The sequence below is a fragment of the Anser brachyrhynchus genome (genome assembly GCF_964034855.1).
Source record: "Anser brachyrhynchus genome assembly, chromosome: 14".
Classification (NCBI taxonomy): Eukaryota; Metazoa; Chordata; class Aves; order Anseriformes; family Anatidae; genus Anser; species Anser brachyrhynchus.
The window spans coordinates 8,049,567-8,068,568 of record NC_137709.1 but is presented as its reverse complement, the minus strand read 5'-3'; the positions used below and the strand labels follow the sequence as shown (position 1 = coordinate 8,068,568).

The following is a 19,002-nucleotide window of genomic DNA, read 5'->3' as shown; positions in this document are numbered from 1 at the left end:
AATTTCACCCTGAAGCTCAGCCCGAGCAGCAGTGTGGAATACCTAAAGCAGACGTTGCTGCCACAGGGAAGGATAGCTGACTCACAGCCAACTTCCTACCGTTAAGATCATTTTCAAGGGAGCCATGCAAAGAACAAAGCTGTGTTAGCCATTGAGGTGTAAAGGAACAATAATAAAATTGGTAGGTATTTACGTTAACAGTTGAGACACTTTCGGCCACGGTCTGGTTGTGCTTTTGTGGGTAGCTGAGGTCAGTGGAGCAGTTCCCCCTCCCTCCATCCCCCAGCTGGGAGGGCTTTCCCCTGCAGTCCTGGGGAGCCTGGCTAAGGTCGGATATTGCAGGTGAGTGTGCTTGCAGAGGCTCACGGAGGGGGGAAAATCTCATCCTGCTGAGGAAAGAAGAGATCGAAATGGGCAAGTTGGGATGTATTTTGAACTGAAAAGATTCAAAGTGCAGAGGTGAATTCATGGTTAACTAAAGAGGTCAGTGTGGGAACACAAGTATTAGGTGATTACCAACCGCACTGGGCAGGAAAGGCAACTCTGCCATTAGCTGTCTTCATGTCATATGTTGCCTTGTGTAAGAAAGTACTGAAACTTGAATGGATTTATTAGTTTTAGGGTTTTGTTGTTGTTGTTGGACTACTAGCAAAAACTACCAAACAAGAATTACTGTCCCCACTGCAGATGTTGTTTTCCTTCTGTCTAGCTGAGCATATGTCGCGGCTGTGGGCTCTAGCCCATGACCAGAGCTGGAGGAAGTCTCACCTGATCTCTGAAACAGATCTCAGAAAACTTCCTTAACAATTTCTGCTTCCTGCAACTTTGACCTAATAAGTCATCTCTACTGGGATTCAGTTAGACAAAAAGTGTGGGGTTTCCAAAATCACTTCTTTCCAACCACTCATGCTTTTAAGGAGCCTGAGGACTGCTAATCATGAAAGCTGCTTGCCCATAAGGAATTTTTTTCTTAGTATTACAGACAAATTCAGGCTAATACTTATATAAGATTTTTTTATGCAAAATAAAGTTATAGACTATTTGATAACCATAACTTTAAATAAAGTTTCCTTTCTCTGCTGTCTGGTTACTCTGTAAACAGGCTGCAAAGATTGTGCACTGCAAGAACTTCACTGTAGATAAGCAATACATACATGCAGCAGAAGTTCTCACTGCTTTTTCATTATTTCCACTCATGTCAGTGAATCTTGGAATAGGTATTTCAAAACGAGCCCCGGAGATGTACAGGTGGCACTTGAAGCCTGTTCACCCGTTAAGAGATTATCCAGCTGCACACAAACTGGCAGCCTGTTGACCCTGCTAAGGCTAACGAGCTGCAGGGAGAGCACTCCACTGCTCCTTCTCTGCCTGCAGGAAGCCACTAGATAGCAGTATAGATGCAGAAAGCGAGGCAGATTTTACTAGTTCTTCCCAGCATACTTGGATCAGCTGGATTTTGGGCGGCCTTTTTCAAGCCCAGTTTCACTAAAGAAACAAAGCTGACATAATGCCACATTCACCCTCTTCCTTCCCTAGTCACCTAGAACATGCTGGCCGATTCTGTTTTGAAAAACGTCATGGCAATCGGTAGCTGGATGAATATCCAAATTAGTGCCCCAGATGGGATTCAGCTGCTCCCTGCAGTGACATCAGCTGAGCATTGGCTCAAAGTGGCTTTGTAGGTGCCTTCCAACAGCACCATTCCATTCCATTCCTTCGTGCCTTGTCCAGTCCCGAATGCCTTGAGTTATTCCCACCCTATTACTCATCTTTTCGAGTAGAACTTCCAGAGAATATCTTTATCAATTGGTCAGAGAGAGTTTAAAAAAAAAAAAAGAGTAAAAAAATATTTTTTGGAGATGGTGTGGCAGATCTTTAGAGTCCTTTCAAGTCTGTCTTTGCAAATAGAAAATCTGAAGCTGGGGAAATAAATAGAGGGGTCTTCAAGCAGAGGGCAGAATCAAGGGCAGTGAAGGGGTTAGGAAAATTTAGGAAAAGACAGAGGTAGAGATTAAGCCAATGTTTAGGACTGTAAAAGCACAGAACTTGTTCTTGCTGCTCAGCACCACAGAGCAGTAATGGACCTTAAGAGATTCATACAAGGGCAAAAAAATATATATATGTTGAAATCTCTGGTGGTAGTACCATGCTGAGTGTCTTGGAAGGGCAGAGAAGGTTATTATCCAGAAGACAGGAAGAAGCAATTGCAGTACATAAAATCTGGAAATGGAGAAATGATACTTCAGTGGGGCTCACTCAGCATCTCTGGAAGCTATAAGATCTAGTTTTCTTTCTTTCCGCTCATTGACCCAGAGTCTCCATCAGCCAAAATGTTCCGTTTTGTGTTGTTTCGCTGGATTATGATACAAATCTTTATAGGTGAGTCTTTACCCACTTGTTTGTGTGCTTGCTCAGAAAACAAAAATATTGTAGTATTAAAAACAGCAGTACTTGTTTTTCCTGTGTATGTATGCATTACAGTGAAAAAGGTTGTAATTGTTGTAATTGTATACAGAAATTCAGAATTTCAAAAGTTTAACTTAATGAGTTTTTGCTTTTAAAAAAAAATTATGTGGTTTCTTCTGTCTATAAGCTTGGTAAGTTTCTTCTATTCCCCTAAATTATCAATTTATTTACTACTGCCAAATACTGCTTGTTTTGCTTATCCATCTCTCTCCACTATGTACAAGCCTGACAGCCTGAGCCATGGAATTGAAATATTGACAGTATAATGAATGCATATACATGATAAAGAAAGGATTTTCTGAAACTCGGAGGGCTGTCTGCTGCTTGAACTGTGTACTGTCATGGAAAAGCATGGCTGGAGATTCCTCTCCTTCTAAACCCAAACTTTCAGTGCTCACCCATCTAGGATCTGAATCCTAAAAGAAATATCTGTCAAAGAAGAGTAACTTGGGAGACTGTCCTGCAAGTGTTGTTGGTATCAGCTGCACTTCTGCATGTATATTTAGGCTTCAGAAATGCAGCATCCAAATTGCTGAATGTGGCTCATGAAATGTCAGGTCATCAACTTTCAGTGGGACATGAGCTCCTGGTGAGAGATGTGCTTGTAAATCACTGAGGCATTTCAGGAAATGTTTTAGACGACTAAATACTAACCGGCCAACCTTTGCCAGGATGAACTATCCAATATACAAATAGAGCAGTTACAGCAGCTGCAGTGTTCTTAAATCACTGTGAAAAATAGTGGACAGGTTTGGTTAATGGTGGAAGACAGTGAGGGGCAAGAAGTGATTCATTCCCCATGGAGGCATGACAACACAACCTCCATGGTGTCTGCTGCGCAAGTGGATTTTTGCCAACACTGCTGTAGCCCAGGGAATTCCATACATTTGCAGTCTTTTACCAGACTCAGCAGAAGAAACAGGAGGCCTCTTTCTTTGTCATATCTTCATTCTTAGCATAAATGGGAGTTACTGGCCTCCATTTGCTCTTATTTTCAAAAACTTTTTTGTATACGGAGCTACTGAAGAGTGAGAATGGCTTTTTGTTACTCTCCTCTCTTTAGCCCAGCTCCATGCTAAGAATGGGTAATATAAGAATCTGGGAATCAGCAGATTGGCAGTTTTAGCCTTTAGGCTTCTTTCTTGTTTATCAGACACTTTCTTTGCAACTTCATCAGTACAAACACTTTAAGGAAAAATACAAAAAATAGGACCGATAGGGAAAAGATGTCAAGTATCTTCTACATAAAAATGGAAAAAGCTATTCCTGAAATATAGATCAAGAAAAAAAATCATTTTTCAACCAGCTGCCTTGACTGGAGGATGTATGTTTTTGTCCATCCATTGACCAGTCTACAGGATAGAAAACCATTACAGCAGCAACTATTGGAGCTACTGCTTAATGCTATCAATCACTGAGGGCTGTTTCAAGAGAAACTGCATACAAATATCTGTGTATATATATATATATATGATCTGAGCAGTTATGAATACATTACAGTTTTAGAAGATATATTAAACATCTGGAGTCCATTTCTCTCTCAGCTGAGTTAAGGATTTAGAGTGGCAAACCTCGCTGACTACAGTGGGACTGCCTAGGCACAGCTGATGCTCAGAGTGCCTTGGGTCAGATCTGGATGCCTAGGCAGGTCATTGCTGTGCACAAGGGCAGGATTCCTCTTACAGTAAGACTAGTGTGTCACAATTTAACAGTCTCAGGAACCTCTTTCTTAATTTCAAAGACATTTAAATTCAATCCTGCTTACTCTTTCTTCTGGAAAATGTGTCTGTGGAAGAGGCTGCAGCTGAGAAGGAAATTACTTAGTCTTTGCAGATGTTCATACTGTTGAAACGAGGCTGTTGCAGTACTGAAGCTTTCCCTCCTAACCTGCAGTGAAGACAGATGCTAGGAACGCTAGCTTCTTAAAAGAGGACTTGAAACTGCAAAAACGATAACTTCCTAGCACTGGTACTGGTGCAAAACTACCCTGGAGACACTCTGGTGCCTTGTGTCTTCCTTTTTTTTTTTTTTTTTTTTAAAGTAAGTTCAGGCCTTTTCTTGTTTTACAGAGAAGGGCAGGCAGATTTTCATTTGTTAAAGAGTTCCTTAACGAAGCTGCTTTGGCACTGTGCAGAACTGAGATGAAATGAGAGCAGAAGATAAGCCCCTTCCTCCTCAAACAGTGGTGATGTTAACTCCAAGAATAGTTCAAGCTGGTCTTGGTTTTATACACATCATTGTTGTGTTGACTTGAAAATATGTGTCAACCTGCTCCAGAAACTAACTCTCTGCTCCTCTATGGATACGTTCAAGGTCAACTGGATGAATTATTTTGTTCTGTTATCACATAAAGAGACTATTTCTCTATTTGTTTTGCTGTAACTAGGCAAATGAACTTACCCTTTCCACAAGTAAAACAAGCAGCCATCTTGTAAAGCCTTAAGCCTTACTTGGAAATTCATTTTCTGGCACATCCTACATTCATTTCACTGCAAAAGCTTCTGCCCTTCAAACCATATTGCACATTGTTTTGTCTGCTTCTACTCTTTTAGCATTTGGAGCAGTGGAAACCTGAACCAGTCAGCTTATCTTGCCAATGGGATAAGCAATAATGAAGCTGAAATGTCATCCCGATAACAAGTCGTGAGGCAGCCTGCCACAGACTAAAACCTCACCTGGGGAATAGTCCGTTAAAGACAAAACAAGAGAGACATGGACACAATTGGAAGCATCTCTGTTTGCTATCTGGGAGTCATGCCAAAAGAAAAGACATTTAAACAGCTGGCAAAATAGAAATGTTTGGCAAACCAGTGTCAAAGCTGTTGATAGCAGCAACCGCTGTTAGTCTCTCTTTGGGGTGAGCAAACTGACCAGGAGATATCAGATCTGTGGGATGATCCCATTGCTGCAGCAGAGGACCAGATCTGGATGTTCCCCAGGTCCCTCGGTTCCTGCTCCACTGTATGTAAATAATAACACGGGAGAAAAGGGTAGCACGACAGGAGGACCAACACATACAGGATGAATATGAACCAGAAGAGATTTATCCCTGTATGTAAACATTTTTTGTATAGTGCCTTTCATGAAGAAGAAATCCCTTTTAAGGCAATCTGGGAATTGCATGGGCAGTTAAGGAGGAACAATAGGCAGCAAAGATTCAAACCAGATGCTAAAGTGCGTATTGGCTCTAAACACAAAGTAAAGCTGGTCATGACGAGTAAAAACACAATTAAAATGTGTCTATTCTTTTAACAGTGGTTTAACACTTGCTGTTAAAGTTCCTGTGTACACGGTGCTCTGCAAGGTAACTGAGATGGTGGGGCTTTCTCAGGGACAGAAAGCAGTGCACTATATGAGAATAGGTTCCCTTGGACAGATCCCTCTGCTCTGCCAACTTAATTAGGCACTAATTTCACACAAGAATAGGTATTCTGGATCCTGCTATTGAGTCTGTCAGGGAAAGGCAACCACGACAACATTTTCTGTCTGTTTGAAGAAGCTGATGGTAGACTGAGAAAACCAGATGTGTTTCATATCAGGTTTCTGAACAGCTTTCAAACAGTCTCTTAGAATAGGAGCTGGGATGGGAGCAGAATTCCCCAATTCCATTTGCACAGGTCTACTCTGCGCCTGGGCCATCAGCAACAGATCTCAGCTTTGGCCACCACATATTTGCTGTGGGAGATGTGTTTTGGGAGCAGCTCTACAGCAGCTGGCTGGGGCCAGAGCGCTCAGTCCTCCAGCAGCAGCAAAAAGCCAACACTTGCAAGCTCCTGGTTGATGCCCATGTTGCCCTAGGCCATCAGCTGCTACAGGCTCCCAAGGAAAGCCTGTGGGATCACAAGAAGTGGGCATCCTGCAGGTAGTGGTTTTTCTTTTCCTGCCAAGTTGTGCTGCATAGGCAGTCTCACATCTGAGCCCACCAAAATTCCTCACTCATCTTTCTTCTTCCTTGACAGTGCACACCACATCTGAAACTGTTGTTAGAGGAATAATAGGACAACCTGTCAGACTGCCTTGCTTCTACCAGGTGGCACGAGAGAAGGACGTCTCTGATATGTGCTGGGGCAGAGGCCCATGCCCAAATTCAAAGTGCAATAACAAAATTTTGCACACCACTGGGAATCGGGTGACGTTCAGAAAATCTCAGCGGTACAATCTCCAGGGCTATATTTCCTATGGAGATGTGTCTCTCATGATACGGGAAGTGAGGGGAGAAGATGCAGGTACATACTGCTGTCGCATAGAAATCCCGGGTTGGTTCAACGACATCAAACAGAACATAAAGCTGGTGGTGGCCAGAGGTGAGTTTTGGGGCCTTCTGCAGGTTTTTGGGCTCTGCCACACAAGGTTCTGGTCCTTCTGTTTCTGTGAGAGGGTCAGGGAGTGGGTGGTTGAAACGTGAAGGGAAAAAAAAAAAAAAGCAAACTCACAAATCTGGGAATTGGGAATTGTTCTGGCTGAGGCTTGCTTTCTCCTCATTAGACAACCATTTTAAATAGCAATTCTCCCACTTCTATTCACAACACTTTACTAGATAGATACTTTTCATTCACTTCTCATTTGCCTTTTCCCAAAGTCAGCTGTGAATGCTCTGATCCAGCTTTTCTCTTGCTTACGATTTTTCCATGCAGCACACTCAGTGAAGACAACAACAATGAGAAAGATTCCTACTTCTCCCAAACGTTTCAGAAAAACAACTCTTGCTCCTCAAGCAACCTCTGGTTTTCAAGGAACAACAGAAGCTGCTGTCCTCGTGACGACCGATGTCCCCCTAGCAGCAACTGCAACCACCGAGTCTCCAGCAGTAGAAATGCTGGAGACAATTGCTTCCACAGTGTTTGATGTGACACCAAGTGAGACTTTTCCAGAAGCAATGGTTACAAACAGTGCTCTCCCAGACTTTTCAACTGGTTTCCAAGCAGCTGATGTGAGGACTGAAGATGATGATGTGTTCTGCTCAACAGAGCCCATCCCTCTTCCTGAAGGTACAAAGAACACTGAGGGGCAAGAAGCGATTTGAACACTGTATGAAGAACCCCCTAAGCAGTGATCTTTACCAGAATTTGTATTTATTTTGTTTCAGTGACTACTGAATTCCCAAGTGCGCATCTGACTGCAGACAAAACCGAAAGGGCCAACACTTCTCTTGTGATGGAAGATGTGCCAACTGTAGGTGAGTACAATAACTTTGGAAAGTCAGAAGTTGCATGTTCAGGGAAATGAAGATGTCATTAAAAAAAAATATTGACTATTCTTAAGAGTGTAACAAACATTTATCGAGAGCTATTTATTGCATCTGGCAGAAATAGGTATCTGGGGTCCACTCAGAAATTGTCAGAAATCAGGATGAAGCAACAGATGAGAAAAACATGTTTTCAAGGCCTCTAAAGGAAGTAGATTTTGAGTCACTCGCTACTGTTGGGTATCTCAGGTCTGAGTGAGGTTAAAAACTGCTCTTTGTCACCATCCAAGCTGAATTGTCTGATACCTGATTTGTCATCACTGTGAATCCACTGAGCTTTCCATTGCAAATACTCTCTGACTGTGGTTGGCTTTGAAACTCACTGAATATATTTGGCCAGATATGGCCTGCAGGCTCAGCTCTCCAGTGCCCGACACATGCCCTTGGTACTGACAAAAAGCAGCAAGACAATTGCCACAACTAACAGTCATTTCTTCAAGAGAAAAGGAAATGGGATACGAAATCATACCATACCTGAGAAATGAACAAACTTGCATGAAGTTGCACGCCATGTCTCTCAGTCAAATATAAATGCAGAATAGCCCATGTTATTCAGGTGTCACAGCCTGCCCACCAGATACCTGCAAATGGGGATTTTAAAAAACGAATGCTAAAATTCAAGAATATATCATATTCAAAGATATATCGTATTCAAGGACATATCAAGGATATGTCATGTTTACCTGTTAAGAGAGAGCCTTTGGTTTCAACTAGTGCCAAGAGTCTCTGAACTCTTAGAAATATAGTAGTTAGGTTTTTGCAGGTCTTCTTTTGATAGATCTAGAGATTTAGAGAAGAAATAGAGTTTAGGAAACCGTTCCTGAATGCCCCTGGAGAGGGCTTATGAAAGTGACTTAACTGATCTCTTGAGCATTTGTGAGCATTTCTCAGCATTGTCTTACTTCTCATTTTTTGATATCATTCTGGATAATTCCTATGTTCTGTTGTTGTAAACAGAGAGTTTTGGAAAGAGTCTTACCTCCAGGATTCTGGGGGCAACTTAAATTGTCACTGTGGGCTAGAAAGAGCCACCATAAAACAAGTCACAGCAAACTATATATCACGCTTACTGAGTAATGAATGTTCCCACACATGCAATAACTTGCGTCATGCTATTTCTGAGCGCCAAACCACCATGATGTGTGAAAACGCTGCAGCATAGTTAAGCACTGTCTATTAATAAAAAATCACATATTCCGGCATGAGGATCATATTATTGCAGTGTTTCAGAGGTACTGAAAGGATGCTTGAGAATTAGAAAAGAAGGTGGATGCTGCCCAGTTTGTGTTTGATGGAGGCACACTTAAGTGAAGACCAGGCAGAGTCTTGCCTTTTTTTTTTGTCAGATATTTTCTTATAAGTATTTGCCAGACAGTTTGGCAAACTGAGCTCTAGGTTAGTTGTTTCCTGCTGACCAGGCTCTCATTTAGTTTCTCTTCTGTCTTTGTCTGCCTTTCCTCAGCAATAACCTTGCCAGTGCCAACCGCACTTCAGACACAGGAGACAACCCTTGGTCCTTCAGGTATGGAGAGGAAACACCAACAGCTGCTGCCAGCAACCAGGCTGCAGCACACTGCCAGAAGGCTTAATTTTGAATTGTGAAACGTGTGTCCGAGTGAGATATGCACTTCTTGTGTATTTGGGGGTATTCCCGCTAAAGTACTTAAACTATGTTTTTTTTTTTTAATTATTTATTTTGTATCAAATGGAGAAAGTAAGAGAAAGCTGGATGTTGTAAGACACGCATAAGGCAAAGTGCAATGTTGGCATCTCCCTGGGATTTTCAGAACTTGCTAGGATTTTATTAGATGTATTTATTGTCAGCCAGAATCTCTTTTCTACTCCAACACAAATTTTTATTGCATGCGTATGGGCTACCTGTGCCCTGATGATAACATTCAAACACATTATTTGGTACATGGAAACAAATCAGCTCAGCTGTCATAAGGAAACTGATCAGAACTGAAAAATTTGGGGGAGATTAGGTTATTCATTGAAACAAAACAAAACAAAACCAGAAACATTTGCTTAAATTTGTAGAGATTTAGAAAAAGAAAACACACCAAATTTCTTCTAACGGGATTATTTGTGACCAGCTGATCACCCTCACTGCCACGTGACATTCTGGGAGCCTCATACATACAGCATTTCCTTTTCTGTGGTCTTGGAGGACATAAGCATGCTGCATATACATGCCCTGGCAAATGACTCATCCGGTCCCTATTACATTTTGCTAACATGGGGGCTCCATGGTAGTTCTTTTGTCAACCTCTTGAAAGTACTACTCATCACAGTCTTTCTATACATTAGGGTATGCCCTAATGCGTAGAAACTTTCCTGTCATAAGATGTGAGCTGTGGTTTTGATTCACTAAGCTGACCAACTCCTGTTTTTAAGATGCCATTAAGCATTGGATGAAGAGCTCCAAATACTTAAATACTTCTGTGTTTCATAGCTTGTCACAATGAGACAAGGCCCAAGCCAAGATTAATCTTTCTGTGACTTTAAATTCACTAGCCAAAGTTAAGGCGATAGGATCATAGGACAGCAGCAGCAGCAAAGTTTGCTGCAAGATTTCTTGAGCATTCATTTAGTTCATCCCTATATCCAAAGCTTAGAAAAACAAGAACTGATTCCTTTTTAATTCCTTAAGATTAAAAAAAATAAGGAAAGAAAAGAAAAACAACATAGTTTTCATAGACCTATGTTAAATATATGGTAAGTTATCTGAATATAAATATATTTCCTGTGGTTTCTTGTACTAATGCAGCTGTCAAAAGCAATTACATATTACTCTGACCACAATTAAACCTTGGCAATTCCTCCAGTTAGGCTCGTACCTTGTTTACTACCCATGCTTTCTGCTACATCTTGTGCTTACAGAAGTTAAAACTCCCTCACAGGAGATAAGTTTCTTCTGTCTTACTTCACGGGCTATCCCTGGAAGCCTTCTCTTTCCTTGGTGAAGACTGATGTTTCCCGATAAATGCCTGATATGCAGTTTGTGGCTGAAACAGATTGTTCACTTCTGGTTGCAAGACGCTTTATTTCTCCTACCCAGGGCCAAATTTTGCCCTCCTCATTCCTTGATTAAATCTGTGACAACCACAGTGGCCCTCACTCCTTCAGATGACTGTGCCAGTAATGATTTCCATCTCTTTTGTTTTCAGAGACTTCCACAAGTTCAGACAGCAATCCTCAGAAAGTTGATGTAAAACTTCCAGTAAGTTTCAAGAGTGTTTGACTAATTAGAAGCCAAAAGGACAGCAGGATGTGCTAGTGATTTTCAGTGCGTTCATACTAAATGGACAATATTTGCAAACCAGTAGCTTGAACTCTTGTTTAAAGCTCAAGATTCATCTTCCTCTTGTCCAGTGGATAAAGCCGAAGCCTGTGAGCATCCCACCTGTATAGCACACTTCAAAAAAACCCTCATCCCCCTCACACCTCAGTATGAGAGGCAGAGGTAGAGTCCTCAGGCCATGACCAGGGACTTGGGATGGTTTTTATGCTTCCCTGTCTCTAGCTAAGAGAAAGATGAAGGTGACTAAGCTGCTAGTTTAGATACCTTAGTAAGAAGTTCATGTTAAGTGGGACGAATCTAGGCTCAAATGCTTCAGAGGCAGATTGATTAAATATTTAACAAGAAATTAACGTTGTTTATCATGATCATAGTGATGCATTTTCTCCATGATTTGTACAGCCAAGCTCAGAAAAGTGTTGCAAACTCCAGCCCAATACAGATATTTCAGAGCTCTTAGCCACTACAGCAACCTACTCCTGCATGAATAGGTCTGAAGTAGACATGCTTTCACAGACTTTTCAGTTTTTTTCTTCTCCTTTCCAGCTATCCATCTCTGTCATTCTCAGCGTAACTCTCTTAGCAGTGTCCATTCTTTTGATATCAATGCTGACATCATTGCTTTGGAAACGTAAGTATCCTTCAGCATCTAAATTTTAATGTTTCTAATGCTGGCCTAATGCACATGTCCTTCTGTATCTCTGATTAGTCCTCTGGTAAGATCTGCCATGGACCCTGTGACAGTACTCAGTTAATTTTATGGGAGTTTTTGTCCATGCTCCAGGACTGTGTCACCACAAGCATGAGGAGATGGTGGGGAGGCGGCAGGCGGAAACCTGTGCAAAGAACCCGTTCACGGGTCACAGTCCTGACCCATCTTGCAGTCCCTTGCTTTTTAGTGATGTGGTCCCATAGTCTCCTGGAATAGCTCCTAGTGGACATTGGTGCAACTGAAAACAGAACGAGGTCCTATCTTTCCTGCTTAGCCCACAGAATTTTTTGTAACTTGCTATCTTTGCTTATGAAAACATTTGACTGATTCAATAGAACTATAGGTATCTTTCTGCCATTGTGACACTATTATTTTGCTTCTAGGTAAACACACAAGGAAGTTTATATTAAAAAGGTAATCCATTTTGTCATTACCTATCAAAAGTTCCAATGTAATTTTTATTAGAGGCAGAAGGTATTTGCTGCTAATTGTATGGGATGTGATACTGGCTTGTGGTTCTGATTACCAAACCTGTGGTTCGAGCAAACTTCAGACAACTTCACTCCAGAAAATTAAACAGTGGTTCCTGGAAACTGCTTATACGAACAGACATCAGAACACTGGAGAACTTTAGTAACTGATGCTTTTTGCAATGTAGTGACCCCAGCTTAAGGAAATACCTAACCTGCATTATTCTTTGATCATATACCAGGGCATGAGTCTAGTGGAGTTGGTTTGAAGCAATGAAGAGGTAAATGGTTATGGGGATTGTAAAGCCAAACTTTTCTCATCTGCTTGTGATGGCTCAGAAAGAGAACGGGGGGTTGTGGACAGTCCTTCGTGGAGTGGTAATTCATGCCAATACACACACACAAATAAAGGGCCCAAGGAAGGGCACGCTGCAACAGTGTGAGAAACCAAAACTTTCACCAGTAGATAAATCTTGCAGCCCTTGTGGGGCCACTGCACCCTGTCACATCCTCCTTGGGTTACTCAGAATTATACACAGTGATATCAAGGACACTATTTCAATGGAGATAAGAAATATGTAAGTATGATGAATCAACTGGTGCAGGTGTGCCTAATAAGCTCATGTCTTCTGGCTCATCTGGAGAGAAGGATTTTCTCTAGACCGACCACAGGTTAGCCCAGCGAAGTATCACCCCCTTTGCCAATAACAGATACTATTTTAGTTATAGATGCCCCCCCCCCCCCCCCCCGCATACCTCATCTAGGAGATAAGGATTGGGGGCCAAGGAGGGGATCTTTTCTGAATCCCATAGTGGTTATCTAACACCTGTCATTATAAGATCTGAACAGGCCTTTCCTATCTGTTAGACTAATGCAATCAAGGTAAATACTTCACGGGTGTAAATTAGTAGGCATTGTACCATTGAAGTCAATGGACTCAGTAGCTTATGGTATCTGTTTCAAAGGGAATTTGCCAATGTTACAAATAAGAAAGGGTGCTCTGAAGCTTTTCCTCCATCCATAGCGATCTGTGCTTCTCACTGCAGCCTTAGACCAGCTGAAGATCTTGAGAAAGTTTTCAGTGGTGCTGAAGGAGAAAACAACGTGTTTGTCCTGTGAAGAGCTCCTGCATCGTCTGTAGACACTGGAAAAAAAAGGATGGCTGCACTGAAAATAAAAAGGGTTTGTTTCAAGCTGCACTGAGAGATGCTTATGAGCCCTCAAAATATCAATGGCTGTAAACCAAGGGCCAAGGCTTCAATGTGAAAATTTAAACTCTTTGCCATGTCACCTTTAAAGCTCACTGTATAAAGAATCTTCTTTCCGAGGTGTTTTATGCATTATTCAATGGTGTTTCTGGGATCTGTATTCTTACTAACACCACATTACAGAAATAAGTTTGTTTCTCTCTGTGTTTTACTAATGCTCTTCCTGGAATACAACCTATACTGTGAGGAACAGAAGAGCAGAGAAATAACAATGAATGCTGCTTAATTTTGAACTGCAAATAAATAAATAAAAAATTAGCAAGTGCAAAGCTTCTTATTGCTTTTATATAATCAAGAGAAAAATTAAGCCACAAGAATTTTGTGAGTATAAATAAAAAATGCAGATGACCTAAGGGTTACTAATGCTGCCTGTGATTCAGCATGTTTGAATGACCCTTGGAGACTACGTTAATAAACTTTGTAATTTACCACTAGAAATTGCATTTTCTCTGCCATATCCTAAGGCATTTAAACAGGAGTTAGTTATTCCCCAGGCACTGATGTGCTATCTCAGCTCTCCAAAGAAGGACTGCCGCAATTCCAGCGGTGGAAAATGGCCCAGAAGTCCAACCTCAGAGAAATTTTTCTGTCCTGTCCCCATAGCCCCTGCATACCAGTTGTTTGCAAATCCCCATCTCCCCCAGCAGTGTGCTGGTGGCCTGCCTGGAGGGGGTCAGTGCAGTGGGACTGACTCTAGGGGCATGCTTGGGAGGGATCACCTATGGGATACATGGCAGAGCTTTCATTTATTTCACTGGGGTCTGCACCAGCTTTGTGGCAGTGACTGTGGGAACTGCATGGGAGATGGTTCAAACCCACAGCACCATTTGTTGCCTCCACTGCGTGGAGTTCACAGATCCCTGCTACAGCTGTGCCACGCCAAGACAACTTGAACCAAGAGCACGCTGCGGAAACAGCACTTGAGCAGTGTGGCAGACCTGGACTTCCCCGTCAGTCACGCTCAGGTCTGTGGTGAGACTTTTTGTCTCCATGGCATCTTCTCCTTGTCCACGCAGTGGCTTGCACAGCAGGAGTTTTGGGGAAGACGAGGAGTTTCCTCTCTGGGGTCCTGCTTCATCTTGCATTCAGCACCCTGCTGGGCACCCTGGTCAGGGGAGAGAGAATAGACTTCCTGAACAAATCCTGCACAGATCTGTAAGGAATAAAAGGCGTGGTGGTGGTGGGGGAAATCCACACAGTTTTCCTTTAAGAGAATACAAACAAAACAGCATTTTTTTTTTTTTTAATGAAGCCAGCAAGCTCTTCTTTGCAACTTCTAATTAGCAGGATAGCAGGACTGGGCCTTTTTTTTTTTTTTTTTTGGTGGGTATTAATTAGCTCTTCACTGAAGACTTCTGTAGAGCAGGGTTGGCCCTTGCTGGGGAAAGCTCTTGCACATTTGCTGTGGTGCTGGCTGGATTTGGAGGCCCTGTTCTGGGGAGCTTAACAAGGGCAGAAGAAATAGGAGCCAACAAAGTGAGTTTGATCTGATCAGCCATGCGGAAATGCAGCCCAGAGATGCTGTAAGGAGGCTTTAAGTGTAACTTATGTTGCTGAGTGCTTTTATTTATCTTTTTATCTACCCCAATTACTTGAGATTGAGGTTTGGGTTTGGAGTGGCAATTGCAAACAAGGCATCTTGGAAGGGTTACATTTAAATGAAAATACATTGAAGTAATTTCTGAGGAACTGACCCTGGTTGTCAATATATTCAATGAAAGGTTAAAGGGAGCCTTTTTGAAATGTAGCTGGAGGAAAAAACAAACAAACACAGTTTTCCAAAAGTAACAGAAAGCCCAGAATGCATTTCTGGGGCTAGTGAAGAAAAACTGCATGAAAGCAGCAGTTTTTTAAAAAAGAAAAGGCTGTCAGAGGGTATGTCACTGGCACCAGGAAATGTTAGTCTTCATTTTTGAAACCTTCACCTTGGAAGGCAAAGAAATGCACTTGCATAAACCTAAAGCACTGCAGCCAAGAAAACGCTCCTCGTAAGCAGCTTGAAACAAGACCCAGAGAATAAGCTGCAGAGCCCGATGGTGACCAGAGCTTCAGGCAGGCAAAACTTTGAGAAAAGCAACCTGGCAGCTGCTGCAGGGCTTGTGCTGTTGTGTTGTGGGGTGCAACTTCTCCCGAGAGCTGTTTTGCTACAGGTGCTGGTACCTGCTGAACTCGCCAACGCTGATCTCCCTGCCAGCTCTGCCCATGCACCCACCTTCACCCTGACTTCCCAAACCTTGTGAAGAGCTGCCAAAAAGCAAAGCTATTTCCTTTAATTACGCGGTGCATCTCCACAAAACTCCAGTTCTCCCAAATCTGGCTTCTTCTCAAACTGCAAAGAACCAGGACCTGAAATCACCCGGCTTTAACGCCTCCCCCCTGTGCTCTTAGCTGCTGGAGTTATTGCAGTGCTTACAGGCTTGCACCAGGAGCCTCTGGCTAGACTAGAGTGGGTTTTAATTTGTTCAGAGTCAGTGTCAAGCCTGAATGGTGTTATATCTGGGGAGTCTGGCTCTGCTCCATGGAGCAAGATGGTTAATTAATGAAGGATTTAGCTTTTGGTCTGAGTAATAATTTTCACTGGCCCCTGGAACTTTGTGTACAATTGTCTCTATCAAAATGACTGATTAAATTGGGTGAAGGAGGTCTGACATGAAGAGATAATGACTGAACTGCCTGATTAGTATGGAGCAGGTACAGAAAAGAAATTAAAAAGGGGGAATCTGAATGTTTTGGACATGGGATTGGCTAATGGAAAAAGAAAAGAACAACATGAAGAAACACTAAAAAAAAAATAGGCAGACACTGAGTTAGGAATACAAATCCTTTAAAGGGAAACCCGAGGAATGAATTAAATATCATTCTGAGATTAATAAGAGACTCTCTTAATAGACTTTACTGGAACTGACTGCTCTGATGGCCCCTTTCCATCTCAGCAGCACATTTCATTATGTCTCAGGGTTTGTTTCTTAGTCTTAATTTGCTTTTCTAGGCATTTTTAAGGTTAATATAAATAAATCTCTGGGTTCCAAAGGTGGAATCTAATTGGAGCTTAAGAAAGAGCAAGCAGAAGGGAAGAATGTGTCTGAGTACATAGGAAATTAGAAATAAGAATAAATAGCATCATGGGACTTGGGGAAAGAGCAAAGATAACCACATAGTGTGAGATGAATGCATGAAAAAGTGGAAAATTTTAGCCTGGTAGAAAGAGTAAGCGGGACATGCTGCTGCAGACGTGGCAGCAGATGGCAAAGTTGAGCTGCAGAGAAACAGCTGGAGAGCTCAGGAGCGGCTCTAAGGGTGGTGCAGACCGGCTGCCACCAGCCAGGAGCTCACCTCCTGGCCCACACTGCCTCGTGCATCTTCTAGGAAACCGATTTCCTGCAAGTCTCGGGAACGTCCTGGCTTCCTTGTGCTCCTGAGGATGCACTGGCCATGCACTTCTTGGTTTCTTCCAGCTGGGAGTAGTGTGGCTTTGGTTTCTCTTGCTAATTTAAAACATAAAACCCAAGAGTTAGCTTTTCTTGCCATCACACCACGGCAGCAGTGACCCAGCAACAAGGACGTCAGCCTCTCGCCACCCCATACATTACCTCAGCATCCATTCCCTCCTGCTGTGAAGCTTGTGAGAAAGGGTGGTGATTTTTGCAAGGGGCTCTCCAAATGGTCAGGTTTGGGAATACTCCTAGCCGAGAGAAACAGTGAGTTTAGAGGGGCTCCTCCTGCAGAGAATGCTTTGGTAGGAAGGCTCATCTCCTTACCCTTTGACAGCCTCAACTTAAGAGCTCCCACTGGTTTGAAGCTGAGGTATAAGGCACAAGGACACTGGAAAAATGGATGCAAAGTGGAATGAGCTAAAAGAATCGGAGGGCTTGGGGGAGAAGGTGTTGGGAAGTGATCTCTGGTATCAGCTCATTGACTTTCTTTAGTCTCTGAAATACCAACCATTCTCCAAGGGGAAGGGAAACCCCCCACTTCCCAAATTGGCATTTTTTTTTCTTTTAAGAGGGAAAGAAGCTGCATGTTCTTTTGTAACTTCAAAAATATATATATATTTTTATATATAGGAAACATGTTTTTGTATGTAGGAAAGGGGAGTTTATCTGTTTACTTCTTATTTTTATTTTTATAAGTTTCTAGGAAAAGGGGAGTAGGGTGGGTAATCCAAACCAGGGAATAAGTCCTGTCTATAGATATGCTTTCTAAATCAAAAAGTACAAAGGCTTGGCTGTCCTCCCCCATGTACTGTTGTGTGCTCAGTGTTGTTGTACTGATGTTAGTGCATCTCGAATCCTTGAAGATAATTCCTTTTCATGCTCAGATTTACATATAATGAAGATTCATGGCTTCAAATTTACTCTCAACTGCCAGAGCTGGTGTCATTCTTAACTAAGCCATCCAGTAGTTAATACACATCACACAATCATCTGCATATTTAATGCGGGGCAGAGAATTTCTATGGAGAAATCTATAGCTTTTAATCCAGTGATGAATCATTTATGGGATTTTGGATTATTCACTTTGCACTGAATTAAGTTGTCTCTCTTTCACAAAGTGAGACCCCCCTGACATGGTCTGCGTCACAGACCAAGCTTCGTGGTGATGTATGTTGCCGGGATGAATTATTTATTGAACGTTTTAGATCACTTGCCCAGTGGTGAACTAAGCCAGTTAATTTTAAATCTGTTCATATCCATTCCTAAGCACACAAAAAGGATTTTATGTACATGAAATTCATCTCTCATTCTTCTTCCCTGTCTCTCCAGTGCAGTGAATTATCTATGAAGTTTGGGTTGTGCTGGTTTTGGATGTAGCCAAACTTTCCCTCAGGGGAGGCAGCAGCAGTGACGTGGCCTGGGGGACCTGTGTGTCCAAGCCAGTTTTGGACCTGGAGTGCAGAAGGTGTTCGTATGAGCCCTTCAGGGCTTGGTTATGTCCTAGTTTAAAAACCATGGATGGAAATGATTGCTATTTCTTAGCTTGTAATGCACATGGCACATTTCTCTTGAGCCCCAGGGAGCTGTTCAGAGAACTTCTCAATGGACCTTAGTGTGGGGAGTGGGGAAACTCCTACAGACTGCCATGATCAGACCTCTGAGCTCTCCTTCAAGGACAAGGGGAAATCAATCTCTCAGTAGAGAGGTGAGATGATGCTTCTTTTGAATTTTACTTGGTGTTTTATGCCCTTGGTCCATTATCTAATGAAGAATATGATGAGGTAATTATGGAAATACACAAATTGCAACCTCATGAATACCAAAGAAATTCATGATGATCTGTGCTAAAAGAATGCATAAAAATGCAAATCATTTGTAAATGAGCAGCAGTAAATCTTGTTAATATTAATAACTTAGAGGTTTTAATTGCATCAGGTCTGGATGGATTCTAACCAAAGCCCTCTGAAGAGACATTTTTAAGACTTTACCCTGTGAACTGTGTACCATGAGGTCAAGGGGAGCTCTTCACTTGGCTCTGCTTGGTGTGTGGTTACACTTGGCTGCTTCCATAGTCAAGGGAGGAAGGATGGCACTGGTCCAGAAGG

The 19,002-nt window shown here is 42.3% G+C and overlaps 1 protein-coding gene across 2 annotated transcripts; it reads left to right on the top strand.

Moving 5' to 3' along the window:
• Positions 1 to 1,950: 1,950 nt before the first annotated feature.
• Positions 1,951 to 13,730, top strand: LOC308177892 (uncharacterized protein). Of its 2 annotated transcripts, XM_080555767.1 has the most exons (9): positions 1,958 to 2,379; positions 6,426 to 6,770; positions 7,101 to 7,454; positions 7,553 to 7,642; positions 9,174 to 9,233; positions 10,882 to 10,934; positions 11,559 to 11,643; positions 12,108 to 12,138; positions 13,242 to 13,730. In XM_080555767.1, the coding sequence occupies exons 1-9, from the start codon at positions 2,331 to 2,333 to the stop codon at positions 13,312 to 13,314; spliced, it is 1,140 nt and encodes a 379-aa protein (XP_080411893.1). In that variant the 5' UTR covers positions 1,958 to 2,330; the 3' UTR covers positions 13,315 to 13,730. The 2 variants fall into 2 exon arrangements, with proteins under 2 accessions (XP_080411894.1, XP_080411893.1); XM_080555768.1 differs by lacking the exon at positions 12,108 to 12,138 and having other exon boundaries at positions 1,951 to 2,379.
• The last annotated feature ends 5,272 nt before the right edge of the window (positions 13,731 to 19,002 follow it).

Bases quoted from the DNA above. Each gene is read 5' to 3' on its own strand.
- LOC308177892 (XM_080555767.1), top strand. From the start codon at position 2,331: ATGTTCCGTTTTGTGTTGTTTCGCTGGATTATGATACAAATCTTTATA. The intron at 10,935-11,558 runs GTAAGTTTCAAG...TCTCCTTTCCAG, and splicing joins AAGTTGATGTAAAACTTCCA to CTATCCATCTCTGTCATTCT. The intron at 11,644-12,107 runs GTAAGTATCCTT...TTTTGCTTCTAG, and splicing joins GACATCATTGCTTTGGAAAC to GTAAACACACAAGGAAGTTT.